General features: G+C 43.7%; 1 protein-coding gene and 1 long non-coding RNA gene across 2 annotated transcripts in view; both read left to right on the forward strand.

Annotated features, from left to right (window-relative positions):
- The window catches only part of LOC147906112 (prefoldin subunit 1-like), a 41,757-nt gene extending 31,308 nt beyond the window's left edge, over positions 1–10,449 (forward strand). The window contains exon 4 of the mRNA XM_087383231.1: positions 10,316–10,449. Within this exon, the coding sequence (XP_087239357.1) occupies positions 10,316–10,326 (11 nt within the window). The 3' untranslated portion in view covers positions 10,327–10,449. The remainder of the gene's footprint in view (positions 1–10,315) is intronic.
- A 30-nt stretch (positions 10,450–10,479) lies between these two features.
- On the forward strand, positions 10,480–11,475 carry LOC147906114 (uncharacterized). Its single transcript, XR_015541925.1, has 3 exons — positions 10,480–10,597; positions 10,760–10,849; positions 10,958–11,475. It is a non-coding gene; the product is annotated as an uncharacterized LOC147906114 (long non-coding RNA).
- Positions 11,476–17,841: the final 6,366 nt, after the last annotated feature.

The raw sequence follows: 17,841 nt of genomic DNA on the forward strand, positions 1-17,841 counted from the left end.
TCATGATATGCAATGGTCACGGCTGAAACTTGCGGCTTAATAGACATTGCATTTGGGGTGGGCTTTTGTGAGAGTGCATCTGCAACAACATTCTTCTTGCCAGGCACATGCACAACCTGAAAATGAAACATAGAAAGGAAATTTGCCCACCTCATATGCTTCTCAGACAACTTCCTCTGAGTGAGAAAGTACCGCAAGGATTGGTGATCAGTCCGGACATGAAAATCAGCACCCAAAAGATAATGCTTCCAAGTCGAAAGAGCATGTATGACAACCAACATCTCTTTCTCATAGGTGCCAAAATTCATTTCAGCCTCCTGAAGCATTCTATCTCGTATGCCACCACTGTGCCATCTTACATAAGTACCCCGCCTTCGTTGTTCCCACATGCATCTGCTTGGACAACGAAAGGTTTGCAAAGATCAGGCAAAATAATAACAGGATCTGAGTAGAGTTCCTGCTTCAGTAGGTTAAAAGCTGCAATTTCTTTGGAACCCCATGTGAAGGTGACCCCTTTCTTCTGTAAGGCATGTAAAGGAGATGCAATCTCGGCAAAATACTGGATGAACCTTCTGTAGTCCGCGCACAAGCCAAAAAGCTACGTACTTCATGGATGTTCTTTAGAAGTGGCTGATTCTTGATGGCCTCTAGCTTGGCGGGGTCCATCCTAACACCATCTTTGGAAACAATGTGCCCGAGAAAATGGATCTCATGCATGAAAATTTTGTTTTTCTTGGCATTGACAAGCAACTTATGCTTCGGAAGCTCCTAAAAAACAATTGCCAGGTGCTGCTTATGTTCAGCCTCATCCTGAGAGAACACGATGATGTCATCGAAGAAGGTGCCAACAAAGGCTCGGTGTTCTCTAAACATCCTGTCCATCATTCTATTGAAGGTGGCAGGTGCATTCGTTAACCCAAATGGCATGACAAGAAACTCATATAGACCAAATGTGGTACGAAATGCTGTTTTGTGTACATCCTCTGGCTGAATTCTGATCTGGTGATAACCACTCTTCTGATCAATGCGGCTGAACATCCCAAATCGGTGTAGCCTGTCCAAAATATCATCTATCCTGGGTATAGGGAATCTTTTCTTGATTGTGATTTCTACCAGGGATTATGTCTATCGTATGGTCTTCTGGTCTTTTAGGGGCAACTCCTATGGAAGTGAGTGAAAAGCGCTCCTTAAACTGAAAAAGAGAATCTGTCCGCTGTTTTTCCAGCTTAGAAAAATGAGACTCTTCCTGTACTGACTTCTTTTCAGATGCAAACACTAAGTAAGCTGAAAGGTGCTTTCTCATTACTTTGCCAATGGCAGAAGCATATACAACAGGGATGGATTCTCCCTTCAGCTTAGCATCAAGAACGTGGGTTTGGCCATGGTGAGTGATTGTGATTGTTTATTCTTCGTATCCAAAACAGCCCCAACACGGAAGTGCGAGGGTATCCCCAGTAACACATCACAACCATTCAACAGCATAATATAGAACTCTTCCGTGTCCACGTAGCTCTAAATATGCATCCTCAGCTTGCCTATCACTGGAGTAATTGACTGGCTGTGAGCCTCGAGCAAGCCATATCCGCATCACACAAAGGACCCATCTCTTCTGCCCGTATTCCCACCTTTCCGGCCAGCTCTGGAGAAATAAAGTTGGCCTTGGAACCCGGATCGAAAAACATCAGAGCTGTCTGGTCTCTTATCTTGCCCCATGCCTGGCATAACTCTGTAGCATCTGTATTGTGAACAACCCCAATCAAGTCTGGCAAAAGACCAGCAGTGGGTTGGGGCTTCTCATTCCTCTGATCATTCCTCGTCGCTTCCTTATGCTCACCCTGCTCAGTTGGAGGGAACCTACAATTCTTGTGTAGGCACTCAAAAGCCTTGTGGCCTTCTTCCTTGCAAATATAACACTTGTTGGCATCATACAGGATTTGTTTTTCTTCAATTGACATACGGGTCGGTACTCGCCTCTGTCTTGCAACAAACTTTGCCTTCATGGGTTGTGAAAGCTTTTTGAACTTCTTAGGAGATTCCATCTTGCTGCCCTTTGACTTTGGTGTCTCCTGTTGGCTACCTCTGAACCCAGAAACCTTCCCCTGCATGAGGGCATAAGCGGTAGTGGCGTTCTCAATCAACTGTGACATGTTGGAGACCCTTGTCTTTGTGCAGTAGTCCCGAATCTCCTTTGGCAACCTGCAGCAATACCTTTCAATTTGCTCGGACAGCGGTACATGTTTGTAAGAATTCATTGGCAGTAGGGCTTCCCAAACTACCTCGAAGGTGGTAGTGAGCCATGTTGCTGAGAAGACCTGTTTGAATTCGACCCAAGTGGTAGGTGCTCTACCTTGCAAGAGGAGGTTAGTCCACCATTGGAGCGCATTGCCCTTCAAAAATGTGGCTGTCTTTCGGACTTTGGAAGACTCTACCTGAGTAGGCGGCATCAAACTGTTGCACGAATGTCAAGGCTTTCAATTTGTCCTGCATCCCATTGGAGGATTCAAACTTTATAGCTGCCCCTCACTCCTTGTAATCTTTGAACTTGCCTTTAGGAGTGAGATTATCATAAACGGGGGCTGTAAAAAGGGCAAAGTCATCATGGCTTCTGCATTTTGAGCCATTCCACCCGTACCCATGGTGGGGTTAGGCATTTCTGGTCCCACTCCTTGCCTCTGTGGCATATTCCAAGTATTGCCCATCATCCCAGGCATTCTTGTCTGCATTCCAGGTTGCATTCCAATGTTTGAGTACATCATATTGGCATTTGCAAGGGGCATTCCACCCATCATAGGTTGCCAGAAATTCTGCATTCCGGGCTGCGTGCTGCCCATAAAGCTGCCTAGCATCCCGGGCCTTTCTGTGGGCGGTCCCACCATTGCTTAAAAATTCCTTCAAAGTATCCAGGATGCATCATGGGCTGAGGGAGGACTTGATGTCCTGATTCACCGAATGAAAATTATTGGCATTACCCGCTACAGGGGTGATTGTGGGCATATCTGAAGGCTGTCCATTGAAAGATACATGTCTGTGAGCCTTTTTATGCTTCTTCTGTTTCTTTTGAGCTGTCTTTGTGCTTCCAGGGGGAGCAACAATAGTGGGAGGAGCTTGCATAATCTCTGTGACGGCATGTTACAACTGCGACAGGGCTCCCGCTACACTTTGTATTCGCAGCAGAAAAAGGGCATTGGGATCAAGCTCCTCTGCCTCATCTACCTCATCCTGTGAGTCCTCAGTGGCATGCTCAGGAGAAACAGGATGTGCCCCACTGTCCTGTTGTTCATCACCCCCGCCAATGGTGTGCTCCTCTTCAAAACTCTCTGATGCTCTGTCTTCCTCTTGTCCCTCTTGCTCGGAAATGATCAACGACCTCTCACGGTGTGACGTGCTTGCTGAGATTGAAGATGGTGACTATCCCGGCAATGGAACCACTGTAACCAGCCTTCAATAAACAAAGGCCAGTGATCTTCTTCTACTCAAGTCATAAACTTCTTAAATAGTCACAACGCAAGCTTCAGTCACTCAACTACTTAGAAAACTTAGAAACAAACTTCAACAACAACAAAGGGGAGGCTAGAATGCCCCTGCTCAGTGAATGTGAAAACAGTACAATATGCACCCACTGGCCCCAAATGCCTTGGCGCCCTTTCGGTATTTATTTAATGCTTCTGAATGGAAATGCTTTACACCAGGGGCTCACCCCTACACTGTTTTGTTTGCAAATCCTCTATCGGTCTTCAGGGCATCCAAATCAAGTGCACCACTAGAATCCAACTGGCAAGGCAAACTCAGACATCCACTTCTTACGTGACCAAACTGAGAGGCATCCAGGCATCCAAACCACTGGCAAGCTGAGCTCAAAGCAGCCTCAAGGCTATCACATGCATCCACACTATCCTTAGGCCTTCCACAGGAACACCCTTGCCTCTGGGTGCTTGCTAGAACTTGTAGGAGACCCGAAAGGACTGTGAACAACACATGCAGTGGAAAAAGCTCCAAAGCAAGAAAGACCAATGAAAAACAGAACCTGGAACCAGTTCCCGCTGTCTGTGGCAGAGGAGCGAGCTCCTTCCTCGTGCCTATTCTCTGTCCAGGCTCCTCGCAGGGTGCAGGAGGTTTCCAGCTACCGGGAGCAGAGAAAAATGAAGATAGAGAGCGGAAGAGGGGCAAGAAAAGGCTGGAGAGGACCACATGTACGCATATCTGTTGGGGTAAAGGCACATTGCCACCCTTTAAAAGTTATGACCCCTATTTAAGACAGTCATAGGGTGAATCCCTAATCCTAATAAAACCTTTGAGTTTGTGGTGTGGCTCAACACTTTTTGACACACCCACACTTCTTGTGTCTCTCTCTCCTAACGTTCCACCTCTCTCTCTTTCCCTCACAAGTGGTATCAGAGCCACTCTCTCCCTCTCATTCCGGTCTACCCCTCCCTCTCCCCTCGGGCCTCGTGCCCTCAGCAGCGAGCAGGGCGCGGCAGCAGCGAGCAGGGCAGCAGCACGCGAGCAGGGCACAGCCAGCGCGCGCAGCATTTGCGCGAGCAACTATAGCTGCAGCAGCAGCTAGCTGCTGCTAGCTGCTACCAGCTACAAGGAGGCCGCAGCCAGCGGCTGCAGCCAGCCGTACTGGCTGTACGGACGCGGCTGTACGGACGCCGCGACAGCCAGCCGTACCACCGGCTGTACGGACGCCGCAACAGGCAGGTACAGGCAGGTACAGAAATTCTGAAATTTTCTTTGGGGATCCGTGCCCTCGCAGGTACAGGGTACAGCAGGTACCCTGCGCAGGTACAGAAGGTACAGCAGGCACAGATTTGTTTTTTAGGGAAGAAGGAAAAGAGTGAGAGCACTCTGCCCTTTTGCGTGGTACTTGCAAGTACACGCAGGTACAGAAGTACAACGAGGTTTTTTTTTCTTGATGCATTCTCGGAATTTTTTCAGTTCTAAAACTGTGTGTTTGAGGTACAGCAAGTACACTCGTGTCCCTCGTGCTTGAGGTGACTAGTGCCACAGTGTGTGGTGGTTGCACAGTTATTTTGTTTCGGGAAGGTCAGATGCCTTAATTTGCAGAGGGCTTTTATGCTTTTGCTGAGTGCAAATCTCAGTTTTCGGGTGACAATTTCATAGGGCTTTTGCCTGGAAGTGTATGCAGTGTATGCCTTGAGGCAGTGTGGAGCCAGGGTGCCCACATTGGTCTCGTTTTTCGCAGTGTATCAATGACATTTCTTTGCAGGTCACATTTTGTGTACGGCACTTAGAAAATCTCAGTTGAGCCACGCTTGGCCAGGGCGCATCGAGTTTCCTCGGTCCCTAACTGTCCATCGTTGACAGTGCTCAAAAGATCTTCTTTTCGGTGTTTATACGTTGGGATCTGTGTTGCCACTGTGCACACAGGCAGTTTATGCATTACTTTGTCAGGTGAAAGTGCCAGGAGAGCGCTGTATTTTGTATGCTACCTCAGTGTTGAGGTGTTTTTCACTTGGTACAGGTGTCAAATCAAGGGGCTTTTGCCCAGATTGTGCTTGAGAGCACTGTGGTCACTGTGTAGAGACTTCAGATGTCTTTTATCCCCTTGACTTAAGGGTGATTTGTTGGGATTTGTCCCATACTTTGTTGCAGGTTTGTGACAGGCTGAGGTGTTTGGAGCTTTTTTCAGTGGACAAAACAGTGTATGCCAAGTGGTTTATGCATATAAAATCAGTGCAATACCTCATCTGAGGTGGGAGAAGTGATCAGGACATCAGTGTTTTGTGTTTCGTTAGATGATGATGCACTTGTAAAGCACTTGTGGAACAGCTGCAGCATTCTGAAGTTACTGTTTTATGCCTATTTGAGCACGGTACAGTGTGTCAGAAGGTACAGTGACTGGAGGGAAAATTTTCTGTTTTGCTGCAGATTTTTTGACAGTAAAAAACAGCACTATTGTGAGTGCTCCTGGCTCTTGATAGAGCAGTTTTTCTGAGAAATCAGAATTTTATTTAGTCATTTTTTGACTTACAGGGAGTCAGGCACTTTCCTTATCTGATATGGCATGAGGGGGAAGTGAATCTTCAATACTGAACATAAAGAAATTGGAAGGGGCACACAATTATGCATTATGGGCAGAACAGTGTTTGAATGTACTTCTGCTAAAGAAGATTTCTAAGCCCATAAGGGTGAAGGGTGTCAAGCCATGTGGGATGGCAGATGATGAGTGGGAGGAGCTTGATTTGTCCGCAAGGGCTGCTATCATGCTTACTCTCACTGATTCTCTTGTGTTCAATGTTCAGGCTGAAAAGACCTCCTATGGCCTATGGCAGAGGCTAGAAGAGTTGTATGCCCAATAGAGCTCAGCCAGTAAGGTTTATTGGTCGAAGAAGCTTGTCGACCTTTGCATGAAGGAAGGTACAGCTATGACCTCACACTTGAGTGAGTTCAATGCCATCTTTACACAGCTTATTGCACAGGGATTGAACCTTGATGAGGAGTTCAAGGCTACTTTCTTGTTGTGTACCCTCCCTGAGAGTTGGGACACTTTCAAGACCACTCTGTCAAATTCAAATGTCACTCTTATGTATGCTGATGTGGAGAGCTCTCTCCTTATGGAGGAGATGAGCAGGAAGAATAATATGGGCAGCAAGTCTTCCAATGCTTTGCAGGTACAGGAAAGAGGTAGGACTCAGCAGAAGGGGAGATCTGCTGGCAAGTCCAAATCCCGCAGTCAGTCCCGTGGCAAAAAGGATATTGAATGCTTTTACTGTGGCAAGAAGGGACATGTGAAGTCTAAGTGCTTCAAGTTTATACGGGATCAGAAAGCCAAGAAGGCTGAGACAAAGGATGCAGGCAGTGGAAGCAAAGGCAAAGGCAAGGCCAAGGCAGATGACTTGGATGCAGTGAATGTTGCAGCAGAGGACAATGACAGTGACAGACATGATGTATTATGTTCTTCTGCTGTAATTGCACATACATTGGTTGATGGCCATGACATGCACACCTGGCTCTTGGATTCAGGTGCTTCTTTTCATGTTACGCCTCATAGGGAGTGGTTTACTTCCTACACAGGTACTCATGGAGTTGTTCACCTTGGGAACAAGTATGCATGTCAGATTGCAGGGATTGGCAGTATACAGATAGTATTCCCTGATGGGCGCATATTTATGCTTGATGGTGTTCGCCATGTGCCGCAAATTAAGAAAAATCTGATTAGCACTGGCTTGTTGGATGACAGTGGTTACCACACCACATTTGGGGATTCCAAATGGGTGATTACTGATGGCCAGGTTGTAGTGGTTGAGGGTTATAAGAGTGATACCTTGTACCCTCTTTATGTTTCCAGTGCAGGTAATCATGTTGTTGCCATAACCGAGCTGCCAAAGGTTTCATTGTGGCATAGCCGGTTGGGACACATGTCCGTTAAAGGAATGCAAGAACTGTCACGTTTGGGTTATCTACCGTCTCTTTCTTTTTCAGATTTGCCTACTTGTGATCATTGCATTTTTGGAAAGCATTCTATGACTCCTCATAAGAGGAGAACTCCCCAGAATAGAGCACCGCTTGATCTAGTGCACACTGATTTGTGTGAGATGCCACAACTATCACTAGGGGGTGCAAAGTATTTCATTACTTTTATTGATGATGCCACACGCAAAGTGTGGGTCTATTTCTTGAAGCATAAGAGCGATGCCTTAGATGCTTTCAAGAAGTTTGTCGCTCAAGTTGAGAATCGGACAGGACGCAGGCTGAAATGCCTCATATCCGATAATGGGGGTGAGTATGTGTCACATGCTTTTGTACAGTTATGCGAAGCTAAGGGCATTAAACAGGAACTCACAGCCCCTCATAATGCATCTCAAAATGGTGTGAGTGAGCAGATGAATCGAACTATTCAGGAGAAAGACCGATCACTGCTTGTACACCAAACGGGCAAAGGATGGCACTTTGATGCTACTCATTCTATATGTAGATGACATGCTGATTGCCAGCAAATCTCAGCAGGAGATTAGTGCTTTGAAGAAGCAACTGCATATGTCTTTTGACATGAAAGACTTGGGTGATGCAAACCATATTCTTGGTATGCGGATTATTCGTGACAGGTCCAAGGGACTTTTGTTTCTGTCACAGAAGGAGTACATTGACAAAGTACTGCAGAGGTTTAAAATGGAGGGGGGGAAGTCTATTAGTACCCCGTTGCCTCCACATTTAAAACTCAGCAGTAAGGACAGCCCCAGATCAGATGATGATAAGGCTGAGATGGCCAAGGTTCCGTATGCATGTGCAGTTGGTTCTTTGATGTATGCCATGGTTGCCACTCGTCCGGATATTGCTTTTGCGGTGGGAGTCATCAGCAGGTATATGGCAAATCCAGGCAAGCGGCACTGGGAAGCAGTGAAAGGCGTCTTGAGGTATCTCAAGGGTACCAAAGACTTGTGCATATGCTATGGTAGGCAGGATGCATTGGTGCATGGTTTTACAGATTCAGACTATGCAGGGAATGCAGATAATCGGAAGTCTACTACCGGTTATATTTTCACATTTGCAGGAGGTGCTATATCATGGGTGTCTCGGTTGCAGAAATGCATTGCACTGTCAACCACTGAAGCTGAATATGTTGCAGTCACTGAGGCTTGCAAGGAAGCAATATGGCTTACTCGGCTGGTGGGAGATTTGGGCGGGCATTACAGGAGATATGCCAGTTTTGCATTGTGATAGTCAGAGTGCTATCATGTTGGCAAAGAATCCGGTCTTTCATCAGAGGACCAAGCACATAGATGTGAAATACCATTTCATCAGGGAGGTACTGGAAGACAAGCGGCTTGAGCTTGTGAAGGTGCATACTGATGATAATCCTGCAGATTTGCTCACTAAGAGCTTGCCTACAGAGCGGTTTGCACATTGTCGCCACATCATGGGATTAGGATGAGACCATTCTTATTTTATGGTCTTGTATACAGTAACTGTATATTGCTGTAATTTTTATTCTTTTCTCCCCTTTAGGCACATTGGCCTTTAGGTGGGAGGTTGTTGGGGTAAAGGCACATTGCCACCCTTTAAAAGTTATGACCCCTATGACTGTCTTAAGACAGTCATAGGGTGAATCCCTAATCCTAATAAAACCTTTGAGTTTGTGGTGTGGCTCAACACTTTTTGACACACCCACACTTCTTGTGTCTCTCTCTCCTAACGTTCCACCTCTCTCTCTTTCCCTCACAATATCTGCCCTAAAGCCTCTACACCGGGATCTATGCCTTGGATCCTCGCTACCACCAGCCTGTACCGCAGCCTTGGGGGCTGCACTCTGTTCTGTACAGTCTGTACGGCTGTACGGACTGCAATAAATGCCTGCTCCCTACCTGGGGATCTGCACCAACAGCCAAACACAGCCTCGGGATACGTGCCTGCAATAGGGCTGCCTCAAAAAAACGTTCAAGAGGTGAAGGAACAGCCAGAGCAGCAGCAAACAACAGCAAGAGCCAAGAAAATGCAACGAAAAATGCAGGGGGAGGTTGTGCTAGACTTGCTAGCCTCCAGTAGGGTGAGTGGAGAGAGATGGTAGGTGGGGGAAGGGCATGAACCTACATGCATGACACTTGGCCCTTCATTAAAGCTCTAACCACCATACCAAGGACAACGTTGGTTGTCCTTGGGCCCAACGTTTAGACCACTCTTTAAAGCCTTTGCCTTGCCCCTAGGACCTAGTGGTGCACCTGGACTTTGCCCCTAGGAAGTGTGCACTTCCCCTAGCCAGTCCCTCACGGCCAAACCATTACTACACGTAACCATGGTTACCGGGTCAAGAATGGGTTGAGTTACAAAGATACTTTACATCACTTTTCACATCCCCATGACAGTGGAGCATGACCTTCAACAGCCTGACGACAAAGGATCCAATTTTGTTAGTGAACTCAACACGTATGCATGTATTCCATCAATAACCCGCCAATATGGTTCCCACCTCCCAAATTGAGATCATTTGCAAAATTTGCTCGACCCCTTTTGTGATCCCCGAGAGAGTCTTCTTTCACTGCAGTTGGCCCTTCCCCTGCATTGCTTTTAAGGAAGCTCCTTTGTGAAAGCCCTTATGTTACATGTCATGTTCAGGGTCTCCATGCTCCAATAACTGAAAATGCGTACTATGTCGCGCGCGCGCAAGAGAGAGAGAGAGAGAGAGAGAGAGAGAGAGAGCCTGTCTGTGGGTCTGTGTAGATGTGAGTACATGTTCGTGTCTAGGGTATGCGTTTGTGGGTGTATACATGTCCATGTGCGTGTGAGATTTTTAATATATATATATATATATTTATAGAGAGAGAGAGAGAGCTGACTCATGTTCCTGTTGTTGCAGGAAGAGCGTGAGTATCATGATGAATGCCCGGTGTTTGGTTTGAGGACCATATCTTCTCTGTTTGATATACATGACTAGGCCGATTCTCCTCTGATTTTTCGTTCACGTAGGGTAGAGTTTGCTGTCCAGAAAAGATATAGCTCTGAGTAAATTCGAAGGGATTACTATGACAGAAGTAATACTTGTATGTATCACAGGTTTATTTTAGAGCCAAGAGTGGACCTAATCAAGGAGCAGCAGGTCAAGAGCAAAGATTGTGAAACCACAATTAGCACGTTGGAGGTGTGTACTCAATTAGTTTTCGAAAAGATTAACTACACACGTCTCAGTATGTCCAGCTACTTATTTTTTGAATTACCTTATTGTTAGGCCCTTGAACGCTTCAATTGAAAGTTGTATTATGTAAGAATGAATAATAACAACTTTCTGTTGTATTCTTTGTAGACGTCATTAGAGTATTTGGAAAGACAGATGAAGGAAGTTGAGAATAATTTTAAGGAGTTGCTACAACAGTCGCCAGCCCTAGCTCGCCAGGTTATGGCTTTGTCTGTATCATGATAGCGTGGTTCATCCATGCTTGAAATATTCTAAGGCACTCTTGTCTTCGCATTGCCAATATAAAGCTTTGCTCTAAATTTGCAGGTTATGGTGACATCTCTCTCCTGATTGCCCATAGTGAAATAAGTAAAAGCTCAAGGTGTTTAACAGCTGCTGCTTGGTTACACAATAAAGCTGCTCCAACATGTAGAGAAGGTCTTTGCCCTAATAGTCAATGTTAAGTTTGTTGGGTCTTCTGTGTGAAGGCATGATTAACATGGCAGCTATATGTGACGTTTTAGAAAGTTTAAATGAGGTTTGGTGCTGCTTTGGGTCTTTTGTTCCAAGTGATAATGTAGCCTCACTTAACAAGGTAGATGTTTTCTAAAGAGCTTAGGAACTCCCCACGTTTCCTCTCATTTATAGGTAGATCTGTCTTAGGTTTTCTTCCATTTTCTAAAGGGTAGTTACGATGAAGGTACACCTTGCACATTTGTAAACTTTTTATCTTTGTTTTTGATGCATCTTCAACTCAGTAACTGTACTTGGCTTCACACCGCTAGAACATTCACACTCTCATTCATTCAAGGATGGGAAAACTCCACAGTTGTGGGATCGTTGTCCACATAGGTGGACCTTTATATATACTTGAGTTTTACCGACATGTTGTGTATCACTTGTAGTATCTTTGTACACGTTATCATTTTGCCGTGTTGGCTAGGTTATGGTGAGCTTGGTATGATGATATAGAGACCATCCAATGATGGGGGAGTGTTGAAGTATATGGGTCATTGGGCAGGTCATCATCCATGTGCCATGTACAAGTATGTACGGGTAGATAGATAGGAGAATAGAGAAAGTCCTTGTGTGAATGGTCCTTACAAACTTAGGGCACCCCTAAGTAGGGTTCAGTAAATATTGTATATGTTCATCTTTTTGGTTATGTGAGTGTATATTTTGTATAGCCAATTGTGTGTGTGATCTCTCTCATTCTCTCTTTGTTGTGGGATTGAGTGTTGGATTGTGTGTCCTCATTTAGAGCTGTGTGTCCTTTTAATTTGTATGCTTTTGAGAATACTTATAGGTTTATTAGACTTCAAGAGCGAAATAGCTTTCAGGTCAAGGATAAGTAATCTCATCGAGCTTGGCTTGTCATCCTCCATCGAGCTCAATTTCAAAATTGACCTAACAAAGCTCGTTTTTGAAACTCATATTGTTTGCAAACCAATATTCTCATGTGCTTTTATCTAATCACTTAAAAAGATTTATTTTCTTAGTTACCTAATAATGTAAAAACTTGCAAAATGTAAATCAATGACTCAAATTCAAGAAGTCAAGGAGTTTCAAAGATGCACTGTTGGAATGTCTAAATAATTGTTGTCATAATCCAATAGCTATCTTTACAAAAGTGCTTTTGAAACCATTGATCTTCTTGTATACTAGAAGGGTTGTTGCTTGTGTAAAGCATGCACATCTGCACCATGCGACTTGTCTCAATTGTTTGCAATATCTTCTTCCAAGTTCGCACATACTCTAAACTCTTTACAGTCATAGATTAGCTTTAAGTACTTGCCATCTACCTCATTCTTGTCTTCATGCTTGCTCACATATGCAAGTGTCTTTCTTTGCAAATTTAAAGAGTCCATGGTGGTCACTCCATCTATGAATGCATCCATAACACATTGATCTTGTAGGCAAAAGTATTGAATAAAATATGACACAAACTTTGCATTTCATAAGTCTTTGTGTCCATCCTCCTCAGAATCCTTGTTGTATAAGTTGGAAGTATGACATGTTTTAGTGGAGTTTACTTTCAATTAATTTATCATATCATCATATATCATTTTGTAAACCATTCTAGCAATACCCAAATCACCAAGGGCATCCTCAAACAAAACATCTTTTAAGGACTCATTACCGTATGCACCTACTTGATACTTGAATTCATAGTCCAACCCTTTAATCCTCCAATAATTGTAATCTCTTTTTGATCCTGGTTGGAGGCTCCCAATTTCAAGTAGTGTATCCAAGTTATGTAGGAAAGATTGAATTTGTAGGCTTACTTGGATTCAAGCGTACTTGAACTACTCATTACAATACCCAAATAAAGTTTCATACATCTCATTTGTGATGTTATAAAATCCACCGCTATGGAGTCTTTCATGCCCAATAGACATCAAAACATCTTTCGACCAGATCTTCTTGTGTCCTTTGCTTGAGCCCGCTGACATCGCCCCCTCTCAATTCCAAGACCTTCGCCTCTACCTTTGAGTCCGCAATCTCCATGGTCATCACATTTGCACTTATGAGGACATGCATGCCACACACTTTTGGAAGTTCTGCTCGTACTTCACCCGGATTACCCCCTGCTAATTAGATCGCTACGTAATCCTATATACGGTCCTCTCCACCCACCTCCTCCAACAATAGAAAGGGGGGCAAGTTAATAGCCACAACCACAAAATACATGGTAATGAGTGATTAGAGGTGATTAGGATTCATGATTTACTTTAACGGCCACAGCCATGGAGCACAGTTACCAGCCATATGGGTTTTGAGTCTTAAATGGCTCAAGATCGACCTCGTAATCCAAGTTTTGAGCCTCAAATGGCATAGGACAAAGGCAGGCGCCAGAATCCTTTTGATTGGCGAGGTTAACATAAGCACTATTTGGTAATGAGTGATTAGAGGTGATTAGGATTCATGATTTACTTTAACGGCCACAGCCATGGAGCACAGTTACCAGCCATATGGGTTTTGAGTCTTAAATGGCTCAAGATCGACCTCGTAATCCAAGTTTTGAGCCTCAAATGGCATAGGACAAAGGCAGGCGCCAGAATCCTTTTGATTGGCGAGGTTAACATAAGCACTATTTGGGGTCTTGGAAGGAGTACCTCCTAATGCCAGGATTGTCCCAAACGCTATTATATGGTTAATACAAGTGCTATTTTCGACACACGGAGAACCATAACAACAAGAGCTGCAATCGAAAGAGGGAAGGAAAGGATAGAGAAGATGCGTTGGCACCATATGGGCCCAAGAGCCTTGTAAATGTAAAAAGAGGGAGACTGCAAAAAGGAAAAGGGTTAACCCTTCCTTCAAAAGGTGACTTGAATAAAAGGCCAAATGGCTGACTTTGGTCTTCATTGTTGTATGCACAAGTTTGGAATACAAGCTCCCTCTTCTCTTCAAGAGTGTCTTTGGGTGTTCTCTTGTTTCCCTTGTAGTGCCTTTGTGTTTGCCACTCCATCCCCCTTTAATCTCTCCTTCCCTCCTCTTTCTCCCTCCCTTCTTCCCTCTCTTTTTCCCTTCTCCCTCTCCTCTCCCCCCCCTTCCCTCTTTCTCTTGTGGAAATACATTGTAACAATCCAGGAGCCACTTGAGTGACACATGCGGACAGCTCGTGTTTTGCATTGCTCTCACAAGGAGTAACTTGGAGTGGAGGCTCCAACGGCATTCTTTCAAGATCCCCACGACACGTGAGTCACTCTGGGTTTCTCCATTGTTCCATAGGTGGCACTCCTATTGCTATTAGTTGCTCCACCAAGACCTCACCCTTTGCAATGTGCATTAGGCAAATTGCCTTTAATATATCTATGGATGATATGCATCCATCCTGCAAAGATCTCATATGAACTAATCATATGGAAATCCTTTTGATTGTTATTTTCTCCAAAGATATATGCACTATGTCAAGGAAGTTTGCACAGACATAGCATAGCATGACAAGCTGATTCCCAAGATTCGTTTTAAAACCAAGCTTATATAAACAAGAGTATGCAAAAAAAAAAACATAGTATGTTTCAAAATATAAACAAAGCCAAATCCAAAAAATTAGGCTCAAGGAAATACATACATCCCATCCTTTTCATGACATATGTCCTTTACTAGCTCTGGCTTTAGGCTTCTCGGGTCTATTGAATGCAATCCATTGATTACAAATTCCTTGAACAGGTTGCGGACATGGTGATCCACAAGGGGTCTATGCACAATCCAATTGGTGCATGCTAGTAGTTTTGCACATGTATTAAGAACCCTTCTTGTTAGCACAAGTGCAATGCTTATTAGCACTCTCATCTACCACTACCAGAGGCTAGTTAGCACGTGCATTGCCCGCTATTGCATGTGCTTGTTAGCACATGCAATAACATGCATGTGCTAATAACAATTGCATGTGCTCACAAGAAACGCTTGTGGTTTGGGTTTTAGCACATACACTTCTTGCTAGCACCACTTGTAGTTGCTAGCACCTACAATGCTTGTTAGCACTTGCAATCCTTGTTAGCATTTGCAATGCTTATTGGCACTCTCATCTACCATTTCCATATGCTGGTTAGCACTTGCAATGCTTGTTAGCACCTATACTTCCTGCCAGCACCACTTGTGGTTGCTAGCATCTGCAATGCTTGTTAGCACCTACAATCCTTGTTAGCTCAAGTGCAATGCTTATTAGCACTCTCATCTACCACTACCAGATGCTAGTTACCACATGCAATGTCTACTATTCCACCTACTAATTGTGCTAATTAGCACTTGCTATGCCTATTAGCACCTAGAATTTCTGCTAGCATCTACAACGCTTTGTTGCACATAGTAGCTATGTTAATTAGCACTTGCACCGCCTGTTACCACTTGCATTGCCTGTTAATACATTGCACTGCCAGTTTGTTGAGCAACTTGCAGACATGCTGATCCACAAGGGGTCTATACACATAATCAATTGGTGCATCCAAGTAGTTTTGCACATGGATAAAGAACCCTTGCATTCCAAAAGGATAGTAGTTTGACAAAATTTCTCCCCCCACTCCTTGATCCATGTTCCAACTAATTAAATCTTCTTCAATGGACCTATCTTCAATGGTAGAACACTCTTACTAGCCGTCACTACTATGAATTTACCATGTCCACCATCACTCCCACTTTCCCCTTTTTCTTCTTCATGCTTAGTTGAGTTCCTTGCATATTGAGCATCTGTCTCACTTTATTGAATCCCTTAACAAACATGTCATGGTTAGTATTATGATCAAACACAATATTCTATCCCAATTTGCCTTCAAATATTTTTTGTCCTTTTATTTTTCATAGGATAGAGGTGATAAATAATTGAATTCAAGCCTACTACTCTAATGACTGCCCATCAAGATCAGCTTTAAAACCAATCTTGTTCAAGAATGAAAGGTTAAGGAGGAAAAAAAGAGCCTTAGCCTTTCATCCTTGCGCTGCAAGATTGGTTTTAAAACTGATCTTGGTGAAACATGAAAGGCTATGCCTCATGCTCCACCAAGATCAGTTTTAAAACCAATCTTGGTGAAGGATAGAAGGCTAAGCCTTTGCCTTTCATCCTAAGCCTTAGCCTTTCCTACTCACCATCGAGCATGAGGCTAGCCATTTCATCCAAAACAGTTTTAAAACCGATGTAGGTGGAGGATGAAAGGGTAAGCCTTTGCCTTTCATCCTCTGGTTCTAGGGTAAGCCTTTGCCTTTCATCCAAGGCAAAGGCTTACCCTTTCTAGAACGATGAAAGGCAAAGGCTTACCCTAGAACCAGAGGATGAAAGGCAAAGGCTTACCCTTTCATCCTCCACCTACCTCAATGGATCATGAGACTCAGCCTTTTGAGATGAAGGGGACTTAGCCTCATGTTCCACTGAGATTGGTTTTAAAAATGATCTTGGTGGATGAAAGGATAGGCTTTTTCCTTTCATCCTCCATTTCCACAAAGATCGATTTTAAAATCTATCCTGGTGAACGATGAAAGGCTAAGGCTGACCCAAGCTCAATTTTTAAATCGATCTTGGTGGAGGATGAAAGTGTAAGGCTTATCCTTTCATCCTCTACCAATGTCGGTAACCTTTAAAACTGATCTTGCCAGAGCATGAGGTTTAGCTTTTCATTCTCCATGAAGATTTGGCATTTGTCTTTTAGTAAAAAAATATTTTTTGTTAGCCCATTCTATCATATTTCGCTTGAGTCTCGCTACCATGTATTTTGGGCTTGCATCATCACTTGTTCCTATTGGAGAAAAGTTCTCCTCTCATTGGAAATATACAATGTCTCCATTCCTTTTAGGTGGGAGCTCGCGCTGCTCGGTGATGAAGGCCCATTAACTGACTCTCAATTGCAATTGTGGAGCTTTGTACATGATGTGGTAATTAAAAACCTATGGGGAGTAAGGGACCATGTGGTCTTCCACAACATTAAGCTCCCATCTGACCTTTGGCAAGGACTTCAGGCTCCAAGTTCTGGCTACTATGCACCTATATTTCTTAAGCTGAACCTGGCTTCTAGTTTTATTCATTCTGCCCTTTAGCATGAATTGTATCTATTATCATGCATTTTCTTTTGTTAATTTTAAAGTCCTTTCTTTGTGTGCCAAAGAAGACTTGAGTATCTTGGTGATATATATATATATATATATATAAAATTTATTTTATTTTATTTTTATTAACATAAGACTTGTATAATGATGTTCTATATAGACAGTATATCCCAGAGGATGAGAGATACTTCAAACAAAAAGCCAAAGAAAGTAGCCATTCGAGATAGGTTCGTCCCATGAACTGGAAAAATACAAGATTTCAAAGATTCTTCTTTGACACAAAAAATCGAGGAGATGTCTTGATTCTAGAGCCTCTCAATAAGCACTTTGCAGATATTAAAAGCTTTATGGTGTTCCTCCACTTCTTTGTGTAGATGGGAAAGAGCTTCATTGTAATTGAAAATTTCTTTATCAAGGAGAAGTTAGCTTGAGGAAGCAAGACACAAAATATTAGTAAACAACTTACTTTTGAAAAGGTGATGCATTCCTGCTAAACTAATGTGAGAAAGAATCAACAACAATGATTAACTCATCTTGAAACTGAAAGGCATTTTAGGCAACCCAAATAGACGTAGCAAATTTCTCTAGTTAGTTCTCTTCCATACGAGGAGAAACCTAGTTTGCCATTTGCACTTGTTATCTATGACTTTCCATTCGATGTTAGGAGTTCT

Source organism: Dipteris shenzhenensis, chromosome 1 (assembly GCF_047967505.1).
Source record: "Dipteris shenzhenensis isolate YYH24624 ecotype China chromosome 1, Dip_SZ_1.0, whole genome shotgun sequence".
NCBI classification, from domain to species: domain Eukaryota; kingdom Viridiplantae; phylum Streptophyta; class Polypodiopsida; order Gleicheniales; family Dipteridaceae; genus Dipteris; species Dipteris shenzhenensis.